General features: G+C 46.7%; 1 protein-coding gene across 5 annotated transcripts in view; it reads right to left on the bottom strand.

Moving 5' to 3' along the window:
• Nucleotides 1-23,716, bottom strand: part of LOC114487924 (arf-GAP with SH3 domain, ANK repeat and PH domain-containing protein 1-like) — a 124,867-nt gene that overhangs the window by 67,578 nt on the left and 33,573 nt on the right. For 3 of the 5 annotated variants that reach the window (XR_008619512.1, XM_055091253.1, XM_055091254.1), the window contains exons 1-2: nt 19,390-20,092; nt 19,181-19,266 (exon numbers count right to left, since the gene is read on the bottom strand). Coding sequence is in view for 3 of the 5 variants with exons in the window: in XM_055091253.1 (XP_054947228.1) it covers nt 19,181-19,239 (59 nt within the window). In the remaining 2 variants the exon portion in view is untranslated. Of the gene's footprint in view, nt 1-19,180; nt 19,267-19,389; nt 20,093-23,716 lie in introns of those variants that run through there. The other 2 variants (XR_008619511.1, XM_028500753.2) reach the window with 2 other exon arrangements.

Here is a 23,716-nt window from a genome sequence, read left to right as displayed (position 1 = left end):
TATCCTATTTTGAGTGTGCCATCTGCTTCCTGCTGGGACCCGGACTGATCCAGGGAGGCAGAGTAAACAGACAACTGCAATATAATGCAGAACAAGAGAAGACAATATTGTCTTCCAGGGAAGTACAAGAGCTCTGGGGCGTGATGGGTCGTGCATTCTGGTTCCACCACTTCCTGTCTCTGTTAATCTCTTTAATCCTCAGTTTCCACCTCTGAAAAATGGGGTTAACACTAGTGCCTACTTCATAGGGCAGCAGTGAGGATTAAACGAGACAGTACAAGTAGGGTGATTAGCTCATTGTCTGGCTCTTCATCAGTGCTGACAGACACTAGCAGGGATTCTTAGTTAACTGTACAGTCCCTTCAACATTAAGTGCCCAATATGTATCTGCTGAATGGCCGAAGTTCTAGGATAAATAGATACGGGGGATGTAGAGGAGCAACAGGGCAATCAATGGTAAGGAGGGAATCTGGAAGGACTGCCTGGAGGAGGTGATGCTGAGCTGCCTCCCAAAGGAGAAGTTAGCTGGTAGGATGGCTGGCAAAGGATGTTCCAGGCAGACGGAACAGCAGGTACAAGTGTGTGGAGGCCTGACACGCACATCAGATGCGGGGCAGTGCAAACAGCTCAGCGCAATGAGAGTGAAGGACGTGTGACCGGCAGGATAAGAGCGGATAGGCAGGGGCCACTGGAGAAAGCCTTGGATGTCACGCCAAGGAGTTGGTCTTTGTCCTAAAAGCAAGTCAGAGCTTCTAAGCTGGCAGTGGCCACGAACAGGTTGGAAACTGAGAAGGTTCAATCTGGCTACAATGCTGGCACTGAATGAACATGGCACGAGCATACAGTAGGTGCTTTGCAGGCTTGTTGAAGAATGGATGCACAGCAGCAGTTCTACACAGCAAGATCTGTCACCTCCCTCCCTTCCTCCTTCCAATACACATTTAATACACAGAACACAGCATGATCCAGGCAACTCACCAGTCACCGGTCTTCCAAGGGATCTCACAAGTTAATCCCCACAGTGATGTCATAAAAAATATGTTTGGTCTTTGCCCCGGTTCCTGGCACAGAGCTCCTAACGCCCTTGGGATATCCAGAATACTAAGAGCCTCTTTTGTGTGCTAATGAGGTGACTCACAGGTAAGGGGCTAAATAGCTTCAGGGCAGTCCCCAGAAAGATCTCCAGGGAGGGGCTGGGGGCTGGAGACAGGGTTCAATCACCAATGGCCAAAGAGTTAATCAATCATGCCTGTGCAATGAACCCTCCATAAAAACCCCTGAACTTCGGGATTGGGGGCTTCCTGGTTGGTGAACACATCAGTGTGCCAGGTGAGCCTTGGGAGGGCAAGGAAGCTTGTGCACCGCACCCTGCCCCGCCTCGGCCCTCCACACCTCGCCCTATGCATCTCTTCCACCTGGCTCTTCCTGAGTTGCCTCCTTTATAATAAACTGGTAACAGTGAGTAAAGTGCTTTCCTGAGTTCAGTGGGTCATTCTAGGGAATTATAAAACTCGAGGAGGAGGTTGTGGAAACTTCCGAATTTATAGCCGATCAATCAGAAGTAGCCCCTGGGACTTGTGACTGGCATCTGAAGTAGGGACAGTCCTATGGGACTGAGCCCTTAACCTGTGAGGTCTGTGCTAACTCCAGGTACATAGTGTCAAAACTGAGTTGTTGGACACCCAGTTTCTGCTGGAGAACTGGAAAGCTGCCTGGCGTCAGAAGTGGTGTGAGAAAAAAAAGACATCACGCCCATCAACTCTCTGCTTCATGGCGTGTGCTGCACTCCCACCACCCTTCCAGCTGCGAGCCACGCCGGGGCCCCACTGCCAGACTGACATAGGAGGTCAGCACACATCTGGGCAGCTCTGTCCTCACTGACTCACCTGCTGACTCAACTGTCCCTCTGGGTGTGGCCGCTAGAGGCACTCGGACCAGCCAGACACCACGCCCCACGCCTGGCCCACGTCCTTGCTCTTACCGCTCTGGCTCAGAAGTCCAGGGGCTGGAGGAGACTAGCCAGGAAGCCTGTGCCCCTGCCACCTGCCTCCCACCCCCGACAGCTGCCCCAGTGGGGTGCCGGACAGATGAGCCCCCTCTTCCTTCTACTGAGCACCTATGTGTTGGCTACCCCAGGTCTCAGGCTGGGATCCCTCAGAAGCAGAGTCTGAGATAAGGATTGAAGGAAATGAACCCAGGGGGATGAACGGGGAGCTAAGACAGAGACAGGAAGGGAGCCAATAAGGGTGCATGAAAGAGGAGGTTACTGCCAGGGACAACCGGGCTCCAGCCCTAGTGGGGATGTCTGGGAGAGGCTGGGACACACCTCCGATTGTGCACCTGCAGGCAGGGAGCTGGGGCATTTATCCTCCAGCTCTTTTCCTTCACTGGCTGTGGACTGTTCCCGGGGAGTTAACCCCCAGCACTTGTGGCCTGGCCTACACGCAGCCTGAGCAGGCAGAGGAACCTCAGGTCCAGGAGCAGTCCTGGGCGCGCAGCACCTGGGAACCACTGTGGGCCAAGGGGACTGGGGCCGGGGGGTGGGCACCAACGCCGCTCCTGTAGACTGCACCCGGGGAAAAGACCACCAGCCAGAGGCAGTCAGTCCTCAAGGAGGGACGGGGACAAGGCAAGAGGTAATCATAACCCAGGCAGGTAAAAGCGAGGGCTGAAGGCGCTTCTAGGGCAGTGCTGTCCAGGAGAAATAGAATCTAATACAATAGGACTGCACGTAGTTTTCAATTTTAGGGAATTCCCTGGTGGTCCGGTGGTTAGGACTCCTCGCTTCCACTGCAGGGGGCCCAGGTTCGATCCCTGGTCAAGCATCTAAGATCCTGCAAGCTACGTGGCACAGCCAAAAAACAAAGAAAAGTTTTAAATTTTAGGTCACGGAAGTAAAAAGAAACAGGTGAGATTCATTTTAATAATAAATATTACTTAACTCAATATATCCAAAATAGTATCAATGCAACATGTACTCAAGAGAAATATTATTAATGATATTTTTTTCCCTACAAAGGGAAAAAGTTTTATAATTCCCTAGAATGACCCACTGAACTCAGGAAAGCACTTTACTTTCCCTACAAAGTCTCTGAAAACTGGTATATTTCATACTTCTGGGGCATCTCAATTCAGACCAGCCACATTTCCAGTGCTTGGTAGCCGCACGTGACTAGTGACCACACTGCACCTCAGTGTTCGAGCGAAAATGAAAAGCACCAGCTCCAGGCTGGACAAGGAATCGCAACGATGGCTCCCCAAGGCACTGAGAGTAAAATCTAAGCCCCTTACACGGTCTCAAGGTCTTACCCCTCCTGGCCCCTGCCCATCTTCCTGACCTCACTTTCCAAACCGCCCCCCCTTCCCCACACCTCACCTTGCTTCCTATTGTCATTTTTGGAACATGCCACCACAGGGCCTTTTCACATGCTATTCCCCCTCACCTGGAATGCCCTGCACTGGCCCTTGTCATCCTGCATGTCACATTCCACAGGGCCCTTCCTCCCACCCTGCTCCCGATCTCTTATTTATTTTCTTAAACTATACACCATCAGAAATTATCTTGTTTGTTAATAGTATTTATTGATTTTATTGTCTCTTCCTCTCTCTGCTGAATCCACAGCTCCCAGAGCAACGCCTGGCAAAAGAGAAGGTGCTTCATAAACATTTGTTTAATAAATGAACAAACGGCTCAGACAGAGGAGAAACAAAGTGGAGTCGAAGGATCAAACTAAATTCGGACACAGACCCTGCGATTTATTCTCTTCTGTGTTTCCAGCACACAGGGCCATCACCCCATAGAAGCTTGTTCCAAAATGGAGAAGCAATTAATGGTAGGGGAGAGGGCTGGGGAGGGCTCCACAGAAGAGCTGGGTCTTGCAGATGAATGGGGAGTGTGAAGGGTAGGTAGGGCACCCCCTGGCAGGCAGAAGAGCACGTGCAAAGGCACAAGGGCATGGAAGGGCCGGTGGACCTGTCGTATGTGGCCGACACACATTCATTGCCACTCTTTCTACTAGTATCCCCTTCACAACAGAAGGGCTTGCAAGGCTCTTTATTCAATCTTCCACCTGGAAATAACACCCCCAGTCTGGTCCCCACTCCACTCCATCCTTGCCCAGTCTGGCAGGCAGGCTGCTCACTGCTTCTCAGACCTCTTCCCCAAGGGGCTTCCCAAGCTCCAGCCACGGGAAGCATGTGCCTGCACACGGAGCCTGAGACCCAGGTCCGTATCCCTGACTGCTTTGGGGAAAGAGAAACTCTCTTTAAATGGACGAGAAGCCAGGAGGCTATGAGCCCCGAACCATTAGGAGAGCAGAGCCAGGCACTGTGCTAAGTGCTTTCATTAACTGGCTCCTTTAATCCTCGGTGCAGGAGGAAACCAAGGCTCAGAGGGGTTAGTGGTTTGCCCAAAGTCACACAGCAAGGAAGTGTCAGAAGGTAGAGTCTCAATGTTTATATATGTTGTACTGTAACAGACGAAGGGACTGCATCCTAACGGCCCCAGGGGCGTCCCTGGATCCAGGAGCATCTAAAGCTAGCACTAGCCTTGGACTTTTCTTTTCCCCTGCTTGCCACTGAAGGATGCCCAACTGATACAGAACAGTATTTCTCCCAGAGCCCCTGCTCTCCTGGCTCCTCTCCAGGCCTGGCCGCCTGCTGGTGAAGACTGCCCTTTGTGATACAGGTCACACTCTGAACTCCATTTTGAACTCATGTGAAGGGGGTGCCAGAGTCCTCTAAGATTAAATGTGCTAATGACTTGGAAAGTCAGCGTCCCATGTGTGCCACCTCCAGGTCCCCATCAGTCAATTTATCACCAAATAATGGGGTCCGAGAGCGATGGAACACTCAAACCAGATGGGGCACCCCGAGGTGAGAGGGAATGACCTCAAGCTACCAGCAGGGACCGTCTTCTCTAATTCAAATAAACATGCAAACCACGTTCTCCTCTGTACTTGAGACAGAACTGCTCCAAGGAAGGGGTGATGACAACATTTTAGGTGTCACATCAAAGCTGTCAGCTCAGTAGTCGTTTAGGACCGGGCCATTTTGTGTTCCAATTGTCATTTTCTCTCTCCTGCTACTCAGAGAACCCCACTGCTGGACAGAGGAGGGAGTCAGAAGGCGTGGACTTCAGAGAGGGTGGTGCCTGTTTCCATCTGGAGAACCTGGGCAAGTCATCCTCTCCCATCACATCCTTCAACAGCTCCCCATTGCCCGGTCATTCATTCACTCAACAAACATTTGTTTGTTTGTGGCTCTGCACTGTCCTGGAAGCTACGTATAGTTGTGAGCAAGACTGGGATGGTCCCCACCCTCCTGGAGATGATAATCTAGTGAGAAGGACAGAGGCTGACATGAGTAAAAGCAAGACGGTCACACACACACGCGCGCACACACATACCTACATACACATACACACACACAGAACACACAGGTTATAGACAGGTGCTAGCTGAGTTGCAAGGAGGCGTCAGGGAAGGCTTCCCCGGGGAAATGCCCTTTGGGCCGAGGCTTGGATGAGCGGCAGTTAAGAAGGAAAGAGGAGAAGAAGGGACCAGTGCCCCAGGGACAGACTTCCTCGGGAAACCAAGAGAACTCAGGTCTGGCTGGAGCGCAGACAAGGAGAGGTGAGAGGCAGAGACGCAGTGGAGCAGCGCCAGGCCGACTGGGGTGTTGGGGAGACCGTACACTTACCCGAGGACAAGGAAGCCGCGGGCAGGGGCCTCCGCTGTGTCACGGTGCCGGCGCTGGAAGCCCTCACTGTCTGCGCCTGGATCTGCCTCACAACCCATCACACTCCCGCCTGCCAGGCGGAGGCTGCTCTCATGGAAAGGGTGTGGGATCTGGGGGTAGGGCAGAGGCCTGGACCCACATTTCAGAGGAAGCTGGCAGTCGAAGGCAGGGGCTTGGGAGTCAAGTTCTGTCTTTGATCCAGTGGGATGAGCTGAACAAAGTTGCTAAGAGTCGAGTCGAGAAACAGGAGGCTGACTGACAAATATGGCCCGGAGCCAACCCAGAAGCAAGTCGGGATGGAGCGTGTGCTTGAGGTTCATTTAAAAGAGCCAAAGCAGGGCTTCCCTGGTGGCGCAGTGGTTAAGAATCCCCGCTGCCGCAACTAGAGAAAGCCCCTGCGCAGCAATGAAGACCCAGCGCAGCCAAAACTAAATAAATAAAATAAATTTTTTTAAAAATAAACAAATAAAAGAGCCAAAGCAGAAAAAAGACTCTAGAAGACCCGCTAAAGGAGTGGTTTGAACTTAGGCTACTGGCTCCGCCTACCTCCAGTGACTTGCTTAGTGGGGCGGCCTAGGCATTTTGGCCTCCCAGCGGCCACCTCTCAGTCCTTTGGTTTCCATGGTGCTGACCTCTCCCCAGCTCTGGGGATGGTCACGTGACATAAGCCTGTCCAGTCCGAATATCCCATCACGTGGTCCACAGTTATTAGGACAAGTGACCCAAGCTGAACCAGTGGCGATCAATTCAGGGATTTTGCTAGCATTTCTGGGAAGACAAGCTCTGTGCCTACTGGGTAGACAGACGGGCAGTTGTAGGACAGGTGTTTCTGGAAGCTGCAACATGGAGAGCCTGGTCTGTGGCTCGGGAATCTAACAGTCAATTATCTTGCTGCTGCTGAAGAGGCGGCGGCAAGGGAGAGCGGGCCGAGTTCCCTGCAGCCAGTCCTGTTAATGACCTGTCTGCAGTCACTTTGTAAACCTCTATCTTCGGTTTCGCGGCTCAGCCAAAAGCAGTCGCTCTATGCTTCAGCTTGGCAAGCACATTTTCACTTTGGAAGCCATGCTGTTGTTGCCGTGGTTATCGATTCTCAGGAAAACCTGTGTAGTTGTTTATGAGCATCAAACCCCAAATATTTGCAGAGAACCCCTTTCAGGAGCTTTTGCCACTACGATAACCCACACAAAGTGTCCTACATCTCAGACTTTTTTTTTTAAACAGAGAAAATTGTTCTCTACTCAAATCTGTAAAATGCATTAGCTCATAGTTTCCATTTTAAACCAAAATCAAATCAACTTTAATATGCATTGGGTATCCGAGGCTGCTGTCTCCCTTAAGATTATCTTTGTAAGTCCTAACAGTTTGGATGGCCCAGCATGAAGAGATGTGAAAACAGAGACCAAGGTCCATAAAAAAGCCCAGGTCCCATCCGATTTTCAATCACTTGTATACACATATGAGTACCACCTCGCCTGTGAAAGGATTCTACAAATAACAGGCCTAGCACTGGCATTTTATGTTCATGATCGGCTTAACAGGGGCCACTGATTTGAAGTCAACAATAATACGTATTTATTGAGCATCTACTATGTGCCGGGCTCTATTTGTGAATAAACAAAGAATTCCAGATTGCTACAAGTGCTAGGAAGAAAACCTACAGGGTGCAGCCAGAGAGAGTAGGGTGATGAGGAAAGATCTGTCTGAGGATATAGCATGCTAGCTGAGGCTACAGGACAAGAAGTTGTCACCCCTGTGAAGAGCAGGGGCTTGGGGGATGGAGGTGCAGGGAGAGGGGTCCTGCAGGCAGAAAAACAACATGTGTCTGAGTCCTGAGACCGGATAGCACTTGCTGAGTGTGAGAACAGAAAGAGGTCAGTGGCTGAAGTCTGTTGAGGGAATGGGGTTAGGGCAGACAGTGCAGGGCAAGCAGAGGCTAGATCATGCTGGCCTTTGCAGGCCATGGTAAGGAATCTGGATTTCATTCTAAGTAAAATGGGCAGGGGGGCATTGGGGCCACAGATACATTTTAAGCAGGGGCATAGCAAGTTCTCATGCAGGAGGCATGTGGAGAATAATCCAAGTTGGATATCCCAAGTTCGAGGTGCCTGCTAGACTTCCAAACGGAAACATGAGTATGGCATTTGGGATACTCAAGTCTGGAACTCAGAGGACAGACTCAGCTGGAGATATCATTTGGAAGTAGTCAGCATACAGATGGTCTTTGAAAACGCTCCGAGACTGGCTGGAGTGAGGGGTGCACCACTGAGAGACGGAGGAAGAGGGCAAAAGCACAAGAACAAATCCAAGCAGCTTGGCGCCCTGGGAGCCAAAAGAAAACAGTGTTTTTGGAGGGAGGGAGTGGTCAGCTGGGTCAAATGCAGCTCCTGGAAGCTGAGTTGACTTGGAGAATAATTCTGAAGCTTTGAGATCTGGAAGTGGGGTGGGGGAGGGTTCATCTTAAAAGGCTTTCCTGGGACTTCCCTGGTGGTCCAGTGGTTAAGACTCCACGCTTCCAACTCAAGGGGCACAGGTTCTATCCCTGGTTGGGGAACTAAGATCCCCCATGTCGCAAAAAAGAAAAAAAAAGGCTTTCCTTAGAACCTAGGGATAATAACGCAGTGTGGAAAAGTGGAAATTCCAGGCTCCAGGGCCAGACTCCCTGCAACTGGATATCACTTCTGCCATCTACCAGCATCATGGCCTCAACCTTCCAAACCTCCATGAGCTTCAGCTTGCCTCTACCACAGAAATAACAATAGTACCTGCCTCACAGGCTGTTGTAAGGATTAAATGAGGTGATAAATAACAAATTCTTAGAAGAGTAAAGTGCCTGGCTCATGTTAAATGCTCAGGAAATGTTAGTTGTTGTTGCTATAATAATTAACACTAAGTGCCAAGTGCTGGGATTTACATGTGTTATCTTATGGGGTAGATACTGTTATACCCATTTTACAGATGGAGAAACCTGCCTAGTATCACTAAGTTCCAGGGGTGGGTGAAGCTGGCATTTCACAACCAGGTCAGACTCGGGCTGTCCTCTTAATCACTGCTCTGCAATCCCTCATGTGATGCCCAGGTGGGTGGCTGATGTCCAATGCAAGGGGAAAAATGGCTACTAACACACTAATTGTGTGTTATGGACTGAATGTTGCTGTCTCCCCAAAATTCATGTGTTGAAATCCTAACGCATAATATGATGGTATCGGGAGGTGGGGCCTTTGGGAGGTGATTAGGTCATGGTGGTGGTGCCCTCATGAATGGTATTAGTGCCTTATAAAAGAGAACCCAGAGATCCCTTGCCCCTTCCACTATGTGAGGACATGAGGAAGACAGCCGTCAATGAACCAAGAAGCAGGCTCTCACCGGACATGGAATCTGCCAGCACCCTGATCCTAGACTTCCCAGCCTCCAGAATGGTGAGAAATAAGTGTCTGTTGTTTAAACCACACAGTCCACGGTACTTTTGTTGTAGCAGCCCAAGCTGAGACATTGTGCTTCTGCTTCAACTTGCATTTCCAGAGGTAATTATTGGTTTCAAATTGGTTCTGGCACGCTTACAGTTATTAGAAACCAAATCTTACTCTGCATTTCACAGGGTTTCAGACGAATACAATGACGAGGTTGGGCTAGATCCGGGTTGTATGAATTGTGCTACAAGAAACCTCCCCCAGGGAGGATAGAGCATGTCCCCCCTATATGTATGGAGCCCTGGGTCCGAGCCCTACTTCAACCAGAAAGAACTCTGCTCTCATCTGTTTTCTACACTGAGCTCTCTTAAGCTTTCATTTGAAGAAAATATTCTGAGGATACAAAAGTTTGAAAACCACAAACTGCACCTGCATCAGAATCACCTGCAGTGGCTATTAAAATGCAGACTCCTTGCCCCACTACACAGTTTAGGGACCACAAACACAAGGGGGAGGGCCTAAGAATCTGCGTTTTTATTTTATTTTTAAAATTTTATTTATTTATTTATTTATTTATTTAGACTGCTCCGGGTCTTAATTGCAGCACGCGGGATCTTCCCGGCGGCATGCAGTCTCTTAGTTGCAGCACGCGTGTGGGATCTAGTTCCCTGACCGGGGATTGAACTTGCGCCCCCTGCATTGGGAGCACAGAGTCTTACCCACTGGACCGCCAGGGAAGTCCCCTGAGAATCTGCTTTAGAACTAGATCCCCAGGTGATCCTGGGGATTCAAGATCCCTTGAATACGTGAATATTCAAGTTTGAGAACCATGTCGGACGCTCTCCATTAACTCTACTGTCCAACCCACTAGCCACTGGCCACTTCTGGCTAATTTCAATTTAAATGGAAATTCATTAAGATTAAATAAACTTTAAAACTTCAATTTCTCAGTTGTACCAGGCACACTGTAAGTGCTCAACAGCCACATGTAGCTAGCAGACACCAGACAGAGCATGTCCACCATTCCAGAAAGCTCTGCTGGGCAATCCTGAAAGTTCTATTGGACAGCCCAAACTTAGGCCTCTAGGTCTGCTCAAATGACGTTATCTTGTGTGTTGGCACTGAGGCACTAAACTCAGTCAACATCTCCTACCATTTTAAACTGTATTCCACGTATAATATGCTCCCTAAAGATGTATCTTATTGGACAAAAATTACTTGTCATATATCTATTTCCCCTGACCCACTCTTGGAGCTTGAAGGCCGGAACCATGCATGTATTATTTAGGTCCGTTATTCTCAGTGCCTAGAGCTTAAATAAATGCTTGGGAATTGCTTAATTGGCCCACACAACATAAATGAAATATGAAGCTGACAGTGATGTGTCCCAGCTAAAAGCCTTCACTAGCACATCCATTAGGATGGTCACTATTACAAAAATAGAAAATCACAAGTGTTGGCAAAGATGTGAAGAAATAGAAACCCTTGTGCACTGTTGATAGGAATGTAAAATGGTACAGTCGCTGTGGGAAACAGTATGGCGGTTCCTCAAAAAATTAAATATAGAATTACCATTATGATCCAGCAATTGCACCTCTGGGTAGACTTCCATCACCCAAAAGACACCAAGCAGGGTCTTGACATATCTGTACACCCATGTTCATAGCAGCATTGTTCATAATAGTCAACAGATGGCAGCAACCTAAGTATCCATCAACGGATGAATGGATAAGCAAAATGTGGTATATATACATACAATGGAATATTATCCGGCCTTAAAAAGCAAGGAAATTCTGACACATGCTGCAACATGGATGAATCCTGAGGATATTATGCTGAGTGAAAGAAGCTAGTCACAAAATGACAAATACTGTATGAGTCACTTATGTGAGATACCTAGAGTAGTCAAATTCATATAAACAGCAAGTAGAACGGTGGTCGCCAGGGGCTGGAGGAAGGGAGGAAAAGGGGGGGCTGCTATTTAGTGGGTACAGAGTTTTAGTTTTGCAAGACGAAAAGAGCTCTGGAGATGGACGGTGGTGGTGATCGCACAATGGGAACATACTTAATACCAAAGAACTTACACTTCATAATCATCAAGGTAGTACACTTTATGCTTATGTATATTTTAGCACAATTAAAACATTTTAAAATGTTTTAATTTTAAAATACATAAACAAATAATTTTCTAAAAAGCATTCACTGGTACCAACCAGAGGAAATATATCAGCCTCGTGGCTCTGAGAAAATGGCTTTGGGAAAACTGTGGTTCTCAGTCTATGCTGTTGCATCTTGGGTAGGAAGGGGCCGGGGACAGGAGGAGGGAGCTGCATACACTCCATCTACCTGGTCATCAGAACCCCCTGGAGGGGGACTTCCCTGGTGGTCCAGCGGTTAAGACTCCACCCTTCCAATGCAGGGGGCAAGGTTTGATCCCTGGTCCTGCATCCTGCATGCCCCGTGGCGCAGCCAAAAAATACAAAAGGAACCTCCTGGAGAGTCTGATTCCATTCACCTGGGGATGGAGCCAAGGGGATCTTTAATATTACAGAGTTCCGCATGAGACCCAGAGTCAAGAGCCCCAGTCTAGAGCACTTACATTCTCCTTATGTTACGCTGCGGTTCCCATCTTCTCATCTGGTTTGCAAGCTTCTTCAGGGGAATGACTGTGCCTTACATCTACCCTGAGAATCTAAGTCACTTGTGGAATTTTTTTTTTAAGACAGCGGATGCCTCGGACCCACCACACATCAGTTAAATCAGCATTTCCAGGCATCTTGTGTTTTTTTAAAAGCCCTCAAAGGGGATTCTGACGCCCTCTCCTACACTGAAACCTCCTGCTCTGCGGGCTAACAGTGCTTGACAGAGAGGCTCAATGTTTGCTGAGTGACTCACAGAATGAAGTCCTTTGAATAAGACATTCAAAACAGAAAATGTGTGTTTCATCTGTGTTGCTTATTCTAAATATTTTTCTATGACTATTTTGTACATAATTTAGACAAAATGATAAATAATAACAACAATTAGCATTTAGTGAGCACCTCATATGTGCCAGGTGTTGATCACGTGCTTCCCAGGTATCATCTCATTTAATTCTCGATCCTATTTCTAAAGAAGGTACTGTTATTGTCTCCATTTTACAGACGAGGAAACTGAGGCACAGGGAAATGCAGTCACTTCCTCAAAAATAAAACTTTCTTTTTAAAAAATATTTATTTATTTAATTATTTATTTTTGGCTGCATTGGGTCTTTGTCGCTGCTCACGGGTGTTCTCTAGTTGCAAGAGCAGGGGCTACTCTTCATTGCAGTGCACGGGCCTCTCACTGTGGTGTTTTGTTGCAGAGCACGGGCTCTAGGCACGCGAGTCTCAGTAGTTGTGGCTCGCAGGCTCAGTAGCTGTGGCGCACGGGCCCAGCCGCTCCGCGGCATGTGGAATCTTCCCGGACCAGGGCTCGAACCCGTGTCCCCTGCATTGGCAGGCAGATTCTCAACCACTGCGCCACCAGGGAAGTCCAAAACTTTCATTTTTTTTTTACATGACATTTATATCATGAGCATTCTCATAACCTTTAAAAAGTGACCATAATTTTCTTATTAATGGCTACATCATTGTTTTTCATTGTTTTACCCTATTTTTTTTAATCATTTTGCCCTAATTTGTTAACTCATTCTTCATCGTAAGGCAGCTTTTTGTCTTGTTTGCCACTGTTTACCATTTTAAACAATGCTGCAGTGGATGTCTTTGTGCTTAAGGGTGTTTTCTCTATTTCAGAAAACTGTCCGTAGGAAAGATTATGGAAAAAATGTTCTGATGGTGAATGGCATCAAACATTGAACAAAAGTCTTTATTGAGGGGACTGTGCTGAATGAGCTGGGTAAGCCCCTCTCCCGGGGACGTTTTACATGCCCTGGCCTAACCGCCACCAACTCACACCGAACACTTACCGAGGGCCGGGAGCTCTCGCGAACGCTTTATAGATCTGATCCCACCTGGCCCACACAAGACCCCTGGGGGACGTACAGTGAGACGCCTGAGGCAGAGAACGGGGAAGAAGTGGACCCCGGCTCAGAGGACCAGCAGAGCCAGGATAGGAACCCACAGCTCTAACCACCAGTCTGGGCCTCCTGATCAAGGCAGGTGTTCGCCCAGACTCAACGGCCACCCCATGAAACAAAAACTAACAGTAGTGGGAATGAACCCTGCCCATCAACTTGCACCACACAAGACTCTCCACGTAAGTGCACAATGTCTCACCTCCCAGGCAAAAAAATCCCAAAACACTCACTCGGAGCAACACAGGTTTCCTGCCCTAAAGGCCTAGACCCCTTAGATGCAGAGAGAAAGTGGAAGAAGGAGGTCAATTATCCTTACCCAGGATCCACCCACACCCAGTGCCCTTGTAGGTGCTTTACATGGTTATATATATTTGTTATGGGTTGAATTGTGTGTCCCCCCCCAAAATCTTGATGTCCTAGTCCAGTGTACCCATGAATGGTGAGTTTATTTGGAAAGAGGACCTTTGTAGATGTCATTAAGATGTAAATTAAAGATGAGATCATACTGGAGTAGGGTGGGCCCTTATTCCAAAAAGACTGGTGTCCTTGTAAGAGAGAGGAAGAGAGACACAGAGGGAGAATGACATGGGACAACACAGGCAGAGGCCGAAGCAACGCAGCTGCTAGGCAACAAACATCAAAGATTGCCAGCAAACCCCAGAAGCTAGGAAGAGGCAAGGAAGGATTTTCCCCGACAGGCTTCAGTACCCTGCCGACACCTTGGGTTTGGACTTCCAGCCTCCAGAATCGTGAGACAATACATTTCTACTGTTTTGAGCCACCAGGTTTGTGGTACTCTGTTACGGCAGCCCTAGGAGATGAATACAATGTTGCATGGTCTTTTAGCTCCATCAAGACAGAAGCTATATTTTGCTCATCTTGGAATGCCAGCCACTGGCGCAGTCCCTGGCTCACAGCAGATGCTCACAGAGTGTTTGCTGAGTGAGCAAGTGAAAAAATTAATAAAGTACAAACTCAGGAGGAGAAGGAACTATGTCTTTTACCTCTACTAACAGACCCGAGCAAATCAGGCGCTCAATAAATGTTTGTAGAATGAATAAATGTTTTTAAATGAATAAATGATAAGCTCAGGAAGGCTTTGCAATGAGTCCTATTCATCTATTTCCTCAGGACTCAGCATAGGGTGTGGCACACAGCAGCTTCTTAGTAAATTTGGAAGGAGGGAAGGAAAAAAATGAAGGGAAGGTGGGAGGGGAGGAAATAAGACCAGGATTATAATTTCCTAATTCTCAGTCTAGGTAGGTAATTTCTTTCCTTTATGCATCTAACTGAGGCCATGGAATAAGCCAGTTGAGTTTCAAACAGCCTCAATTACATTGAAAGGGCTTTCACAGCCCTTTGAATATAATTCACCTCCCCCCTTGAATACTGTTGTTCTAAACAATTGAATATTGTTCTAAAACACATTTCTTTTTCTTTTACATAAACTTGAACTTGAACATTGTTTTTCTAAAACACATTTCCTTTTCTTTCACATCCAGAAATCATAAGGCTTTCCAACCCTTCCAACAATGTCAGAAATGCAGCTCCGAGTTCAGAGGTCAACGTTTCTGTATTCAGCTCGGGGGACACATTTCCTGTCCCTGTGCTGCATTCAGCCTCTGACACCTGCCCTGCGGCCAAAAAGGGACATCAGCTGGGCTCAGGGAAATTCAATTTGGGCTGACAGCCCACAGCATAAGAAGGACAGAGAGTCTGCAGTGACCTTTGCAAAGGCAAAGGCAGGGATGGGAGTCAAAGAGGTTTCTCCTGGGCTTGGCTTAGGAGGGTCTAAAGTTATGGTCAGTTCATTTCTACGGATAGAGAAAACCCCTGAAAATAAGGGCAAGTGATTTCCACTGCTGGCTCAGAATTCAACTGCACTGCCATTGGCTGCCCCTGCCATCCTGGTGGTATTTGAGGTGAAAAAAGGGAACATCTTGTTCTTTATTCCTCTGGACTTGAACTTTTCCAGGGATGGCAACTGCACTGTTGTGGGGTATGATTTTATTCCTTCCTTCATTCATTCATTCATTTTTATTATGAACGAAGATACATAATACATAAACGAACAAAGTAAGAGGTCCCTGGACTCATGTCCCAATACATTTAGAAAGCCTCTGCTCCCGTGTGTTTTCTCTCTTGTCTACTGAACTCCAAAGCTCAGCACTTGTCTGCTCCACGGGACACAAGGTGGAGGTCACAACTGTCACAGTGACAAACAAGGAAAAGAAAAGCTGACCCTTTCTCAGGGCCTGTTAGCAGGGAAGGCAAAGAACTGCTTTATGTGTTTTGATGTAGCCCTGATGTGGTCAGCTTACCCACAGATGTGGGGACCTTCCGCCCTATGAGAGGAGTTGGTTGAGACGGGAATCAGTGAGATGGACATTATTGTATCAGACCTGCGTGGCTGGATCAGTTTATGTGTCCCTCCTGTGGCCCCAGGGCATCCCACGCTGAGCCTAACCCAGTAGCTGGCAATCTGTATGATATTTACCTTTCCTTTTCCTCTAGACAGAAAGCCCCATGAGGACAGGGCTGTGTGTGCTGCTTGTACCTTTGTATCCCAAGCAACCTGGCCCAGTTCTTGGCACATAAGGAATAAGCACTTGATCGATACATGTTATGAAAGAGCCAACAAACAAACAAATAAGTGAAAAGAGATAAAGGTGTTGGGCCTTACGTTAGAGTTAAGAGAGTGCAGGCTTTAGAATCAGGCATAGTTTCACTCATGTTCTAACACCTACCTGCTCCATGATATGTTTTAATTGAAATATAATATAAACACATAAAATTGCCTGTTCATAAATGTACCATTCAAGGAATTTTGACACCCATGCAACCAGCACCCAGAACATTTGCAGAACCTCAGAAGCTGCTTCATGCTCCCTTCTGGTCACTATGCCCTGACCCACCCAAAGGTAAACCACTACCCTGCCAGCTGCATGCCATCTGGCAAGTTACTATGCTCTCTGACTCTTATCTTCATATTGGGAAAATAATACTTATCATGTTATGAGTATAAAATTTTATACATGTATATGTGGTACCTGGCAACAACAGTCAGAGAGTAGTAATCGTGTTAGTAATAGAAGTAGTAGTAGTGACAGCACCAGCAGCAGCAGAAGTAACAGAGAAGGAGAAGCACGAAAGCGACAGTAGAAGCAGTAGCTGTAATAGTAGAAGCAGCAGTAATGGTAACAAGGGAAGTAGTAATAGTGGTAATAGAAGTAGTATTACTAATAGTAGAGGCAGTAGTTATAGTAATAGCTAACACTTACATAGCACTTATGACGTTCCAGGTACTGGTCCAAGTGCTTTACCTTAACTCATCTAATGTTCAAAGCAATCCTTACGAGAATGTATAAAATAGGATTTTACAGATAAAGAAACTGAGGCACAGAAGTTAAGTAGATTTCCCAAGGTCATGTAGCTATAGAGTCCTGAATTCAGGATTCTAATACAGTACCAGCAGTCTGGCCACTGAGCCTATCCTCTTAATAGCAACCTTTCAATAACTATTTGCATGGCAAAGAAAGATGTGTCCTCCAATATCTGTTCTCTTCTTTTTTGTGTGTGAGTTCTCTTCTTTTTCGTGTGTGTGTTCTCTTCTTTTTCAATCACAATAATCCTCAATTTTGGTAAGCAAGTGGTCTTACAGAAGAAAGATCACATTTCCCAGCCTTCCTTGCAGTTAAATGTAGGCAGAGGACTAAATTCTGGCCAACAGAACGTAAGCAGAAGCAGCAAGTGTGACACCCAGAAGCAGATACCCTTAAAAGAAGGGACCTGCCTTTCTTCTTCCCTTCTTCCTGCTGGTAGATGTGATGGCTGGCGCAGAAGCAGCTAGAATGGACCATGAGGTGACCCTGGGGGAAAGGAGGTCCACATGGCAGAAAAACAAGAGAGGAAAAGTCTGGGTCTCTCACAGTTGCTGCAGCAGCCCTGTACCACCCTGGGTTAGAACCTTTAGGTAAGAGAGAAATATACTTCTATCTTCTGTTTAAGCCAATGTTCTTTTAGATTTTACATCATTCATAGCAAAACCTAATCCTAAATAATGCACTGCTGTTGCAATTGTAATTAATATTGAAACTGAGGAGGACCCTGAAGGACCTTCCCAGGGACAGACATCCCCACCCCCATGTTCCCCACCTCTTGTTTCTAGAAAAGCTTTAGCCCCCTAGGCCTTCCCCAAGTTCCAAAGAGCGAATTTAACCAGAGAAGTGAGAAAATGCAAAAAGAAAGCAGTGAAGCAAGACAAAATAATAACAATTTAGACATAAAACAACATCAAGGACCTTTAGTTCCTTCTTGGGGCTATAGGTAATACCTTGAGTCATATCCTTGAGCTGTTTTGCAGATTCTAAAACCCCCACCATGTGGAGGAAGTTAACTGCATGCTGATCACCAACACACAGACCCCAGACTGGTGGGAACCAAAAGGTTGGTGATTTGAGATTCCTGAAACATCACCCTGTTACCTCACCACAACCAATCAGAGAATTGTGCACAAGCTGATCACTCACCCTGTGACCCTCTCCCTCACACTGTCTTTAAAAACCCTTCCCTGAAAACCACTGGAGAATTCAGATCTCTTGCGCATGAGTTGCCTGTTCTTCTTGCTTGGCACCCTGTAATAAATGCTGTACTTTCCTTCACTACAACCTGGTGTCAGTAGATTGACCTTGCTGCCTGTCAGGTGAGCAGACCCAAGTTTGGTTTAGTAACAATATCACCTAAAAAGATATCTGCAAAACTAATGTCACTTTCGTGTTGGATTCTTGATTTATAAAACAAAACAAAATAAAACATGACTTGGGTAACCCTGTAATCATCAAACTATGAAGATAGGCAGGCAGAGTCTCATTTATCCTGGAAGATGGTAACAGTCACCTATCAACTCATGTCTGGGTCACATCAAAGCCTCTCAGGTTGGCCTCCCTGCCTCTAGCCTCTCACCTCTCCTACCCATTCAGGATACTCTTCCTTATCTAATTATCCTAAAAATTACTTTCATTTTAAAAACTGGAATAATCATAATGTTTTATGTCCCTACTTTATGCAAGACACTTTATTGTACACTTTTTTTTCTAATCTGCACGAAAACCTGAAACATAACTATTATTACTCCAATTCCATAGATAAGAAAACAGAACAGAGAAGGTTAATGACTTGCCTGAGGTCACACAGAAAGTTGCTGGCAGAGCAAGAATTCAACCACCCCTCCAGCACCCACAATCTTTCCACCACTAAGCTGACTTCTGGGAAACGCCAGTCATAGCAGGTGGACCCTGTGTCAAGTCACCCTGGCAACTTTAAGATCCTTGGACTCTTGGAGTTTTCTCTGCCTAGTTTTCATGGCACTTCCAGTCCAGTTTTTTATCATCCACTAACACAAAGCTCCACCCACTGAGGTCAGATTCCTTAGACTCTATCATGTGCGCCTATGCCAGGACCCAGTATTCCCAGCTGCAAAATGGGACAAATCACACCTCTACCAAGAAGCAACACTGCAAGAGGAAAAAGGCAGGAGACCTGGAATCAGGAAAAATTGGTTTCAAATCCAGCCGGGCAAGTTCTCTATCTGTAAAATGAATGTGGTACGCCCTTCCTGGTAGGATTGTTGGGCAGACTGAATGAAGTAATGTCTTTAAAGAGTCACTCAGCTAAAACAGCATCTATTCTTGTTGGCAGTGTTGTTTTTGTTATCATTCCTTACTTCATTCTCTTACCACCACCCCACCACCTTTCCCTCTGCACACAGGTGATAGATAATGTGACAGGAAACACTTCAAAAACTCTGCAGCTCTACAAATGCCAAAGATCTGTTCACCTCTAATATCCACACCCATGGTGTCTCTGTCAGATTCTAGTGCTTGAGTCTGATCAACTTTTGCATTTCAACCTCCCCAAAAGACTCCCTCCACATTTCCCAGGCTGGGCTCTCTGGACAGGATGGGCTAAGACCACTCACCGATTCCATAGTGAATCTCTTGATGAAAAACTGGAGAGCCTGGAGGCTGAAGATCTCATGTCTCAGCCGTCACATCAGAAAATTACCTGGATGGGGAGGTAGGAAAAAAGGTGACAAGAGTCATCCAGCAGGACTGGGCAGAAGACATTGTCTCAGACCAACATGTGATTTCATGTGGAAGCCAGCACCCTTGCTAGGAATGTTCTTACACCACGGTGGCTGTCCAGGAATGGGAAGGGAAACCACTATTTCGGCAATCCACTTTGGGGCTGACATCTCCGTCAGTAAATCTGTGCAAGTGCTCGGGAATCCTTCTTGCCTTTCTATTTCTAGCTCTGTGTTGGAGAGCAATTTACAAGTCATTAACATCTCTAGACCTGAGCTCCTAAACATGCAATTAAATTGTGCTGACAGGTAGGACAGACAGACAGCCACAGCTGTGTGCCCATGGGGAAGCAGAGGAGTTCCCCCAGCCAAGGCAATCAGCCCCAGGAAGAAGGTAGATATATATGAGGACATATATATATGTCCTGTCTTCAGGACAGCCCCTCTGAAACAGAGAGAGGATTTTAATTAACTCATGCATACCAAAGCTTAATTAATTGCTGAGTGCACAGAGCACAGGAAGTCTGGGATTAAAGGTTTTACATAAGGGAACAGCTTCAATATCTTTGGATGGGGGGGGAAACAGAAGTGGGGGTGTGAAACAAGAGAAGACAAGGGACCCGCTGGGTCCTTCCCCAAGTTCAGAGTGGTACCTCCATCTGCGGCCAGAAACCTAGGGACACACTTGACACACCATCTCCACATCCCTAAGTCACATGTCTCGAACCTAAATATCTCTCAACCTGTCTCTCTCTCTCCATCTCCACTGACACAGCCCTGGATCAAGCCTCCATCGTTCTCACCTGGGCTACTACAGTTATCACCTAATTGGTCTCCCCTCATCACCACTTCTCCCTCTGAAATCTGCTCCCCTACACGGAAGCCAGAACAATCTTTTTCTTTCTTTATGTTTTATGCAGAATTCTGCACAGACACAAACACAGAGATTCCCACTGCCCAGCCCCAATCACCATCAACTCATAATCAGTCCTCTACCCCATCCACTGCCTAATCCCTCCCCTCCCCGTGTTAGTTTTTAGAAGCAAGTTCCAGACATCTTATTTCAGTCATTAATAGCACGGCACAGGGGCCTCCCTGGTGGCGCAGTGGTTAAGAATCCACCTGCCGATGCAGGGGACACGGGTTCGCGCCCTGGCCCGGGAAGATCCCACATGCCACGGAGCAACTAAGCCCGCGGGCCACAACTACCGAGCCTGCGCTCTAGAGGCCGCGAGCCACAACTACTGAAGCCCGCGCGCCTAGAGCCCGCGCTCCGCAACAAGAGAAGCCACCGCAGTGAGAAGCCCGCGCACCGCGACAAAGAGTAGCTCCCGCGCACCGCAACTCGAGAAAGCCCGCGCGCAGCCACGAAGACCCAACGCAGCCAAAAATAAAATATATAAAATAAATTTATTAAAAAAAAGAGTGCAGCCACGTATCGCTACATAAGGTCTTTTACAAAAATATAACAGCAACACCATTACCACACCTAAAATGATGATAATTCCTTGATATCACCAAATATCCAATGTTCAAATTTCTAATAGCCTCATAAATGTTAAAAATGCTTTTTAAGTTCTTTTGTTTTAAAAAATCCAGATCCAAATACGACTGGTTAATATGCAGAATAAAAATTTTAAAGCTCAAATCTGTGTCATCCCTCCACCTCTAGCTTAACATTCTTTAATGGTTTCTCAGTGCTTCCAGATAAAGATGATTGAACAGTCTGACTCTTGCCCCCCTCCTCTCTGACCTCATCTTGTCCACCCCAGCTCACTGTTGCAACCACATGACCTTCTCTCAGATCCTGCAACTTTCCACGGTCCTTCTACCTCAGGTCCTTTGCCCATGCTGTTCCCGCTGCTTGTAAGGCTTCCTCTCTCACTTTGGCTAGTTAACTCCTATACTTCTTTAAATCTTACTTCCCCAGGGAAACTCTTCCTACTCTCTAGATTAGATTACAGAATTTATCTGTTTTTAACTATGCATTCATTCATGGGAAGACTGATAGACATATGTTGATCTGATTTGATAATCAGCCATGTGACACAAAGACTGTGTCTGGATTTTCTCATATCCCCAGCACCAACCACACAGTGGTGTCCAGCACAATATTAACAAACATTTGTTGGATAAATGATCAAACCACCTTCTTCAACCTTAGATGCCGACAGTGACGGACTGAATCTTCCCGAACTTTGAATCACACGTTTAAGTTAGACGGGGAATTGACAGTCTTATCCTAAAATTGATACGGAAATGCAATGAACTCAGCCAAAATGATGTGGAGGACTCACAGTTCCCAATTTCAAAACCTACTACAAAGCTGGAATAATCAAAACAGGGTGGTACCAGCATAAGCAAAAACATATGCTCGCCTCCAGAATCACAGACCATGACTTTCCCGTAACATTCACCTCCTGATCCCAACTTAACACACTATATGTACATGAAAAACAAGATTCCATTACTGGCAGAAATAAGCAATGCCTCTCCCAGCCCACGCCTCACCTTGCCTTTCCTTTGCCTCCCTTGCTTCACCCAAGCACACAAGCTAAGACAGTGTATAGACTGGATCGCTGCTCCTGTTCTTCACTGCCAACCTGAATCTGAATTATACATCCCTGCCCTTGGTCACGTGTCTTTGTAGTCCTTCCTACTCTAGCGGGTGGTAGTTTTTTCCATGCAGCATTGGATTCTGGACTGGACCACTGACTTGTTTACAATGGAATTCGGAGGGAAATGACACTATGCTGGTCCCAAGTCTTTCCCTCCTGTGATGTGTCATGAGAGGAGTATGTCTCCCTAGCCCCTTTCAGCTGCTGCCTTTCAGCCTGGACCCCGCAATAAAGACACGTGGGGCAGATTTGAACCAAACCTGAAGTTCAGCCTGAGCCAGCCAAGCCCAACCTAGATCAGCCAAACCACAACTGAGCCACGACCCATGAGCATGAAAATAAACACCTGCCATCAAGCAGGCCACTGCAATTCTGAGGTTTCTGCTACTTGGCAAAACCTGACGAATACACATGGGAACGCTGATTTATGGACACCAATGAGTACCAACACGACTGGGGAAAACAAAAGCCTCGCACACAGAACAGATGTGATGACAATCGGCAAAGCCACCTCCTGCAGAAAACACACCTACTTGGTGCCAATTTGACCCTCACAAGAAGACACTGGGCCATCTCTACAGATGAGAACATCGATGCTCAGAGATATGAAATAGTGTGTCCAGGACAGCGTGTGGCAGACCTGGGATTCCGACCCAGGCCGTCTGACTCAGAAAGTCTAAGCCAGGCTTCCTCTCCTTAAAATAACTCGAAGATGCTCAGAGACAGCTATCACATGAGTCCCTGGTACCCCAATCCACCTCCATCCTTGTCCCACTTCCTTTAATGGGTCTTCACGAGGGGCTGCAGGGACAGAGTATCCTGGTTGGTGAGCCTTTTCGGCTGCTGGGTCCCTTGTTTGTGAAATGAGATCACTATCTTAGCCTGACCTACGTCACTAGACTGGCGTGAACCCCCAGAGAGACGGTGTGTGAAACTGCTGTGTGACGTGTGACACCAAAGTCAGTTCACACCCTGCTTCCTCGACTCTGAACTCACGCGAATTAGGATAGCACCTACGTATATGTCAGTGCTGCACCCACACCGCTTTGAAACCGTTTATGCTTTGAAACTGATTTTTGTTTTTCAAACAGAGATTCTTTCTTTCCAGTTATGAAAGTAATCCAGGTCCATCACGAAAAATCGTAAGGCATGAATATAAAATATTTTAGTATCCCATCCCCTACAGATAAATACTGTTAGGATTTTAAAGCTATTTCCTTTCTGGAACCGGTTCTTGTAAAAGTCAAATAAATAATGCATTTCAATTAACATGATTTTCTTAGAACCAGGGAACTACCAGTAACTTTAAAAAAAAAATTCCACTTTGCATTTATTCATTCAATCATTCATTCAAGGAATATTTGTCTTGGACTTATCATATGCAGGGAAGACAGAGCCAAGAACAAAAAACGTTTATAATCTCGAGGAACTAACATTCATTCATTCCATTTTTTTTTTTTTTTTTTTTTTTGGCAGCACCTCACAGCTTATGGGATCTTAGTTCCCCGACCAGGAACTGAACCTGAGGCCACGGCAGTGAAAGCGCTGAGTCCTAACCACTGGACCGCCAAGGAATTCCCGTTTCTTTGGTTTTTTTTTCATTTAATCACAAATATTTATTGATCTAGAATTCTGCCTCCATTCAAGGCCTGGTGCTCACTTTTTTTTTCCTTTCTTTTCTTTTTTAATTGACATTCACTATTTTTTTAACTGCACAAATAAAAGGAGCGCCAACTATATGCCGGGCACTTGCTAATAATAATAATAGCAGCTTCCTTGCTAGACCTTGTACTCTAACAGTTTGGCTTCTATT

The sequence above is a fragment of the Physeter macrocephalus genome, chromosome 15, assembly GCF_002837175.3.
Source record: "Physeter macrocephalus isolate SW-GA chromosome 15, ASM283717v5, whole genome shotgun sequence".
Lineage (NCBI taxonomy): Eukaryota > Metazoa > Chordata > Mammalia > Artiodactyla > Physeteridae > Physeter > Physeter macrocephalus.
Note: the sequence above shows the minus strand (reverse complement) of the source record. Positions and strands in the feature narration are given on the sequence as shown.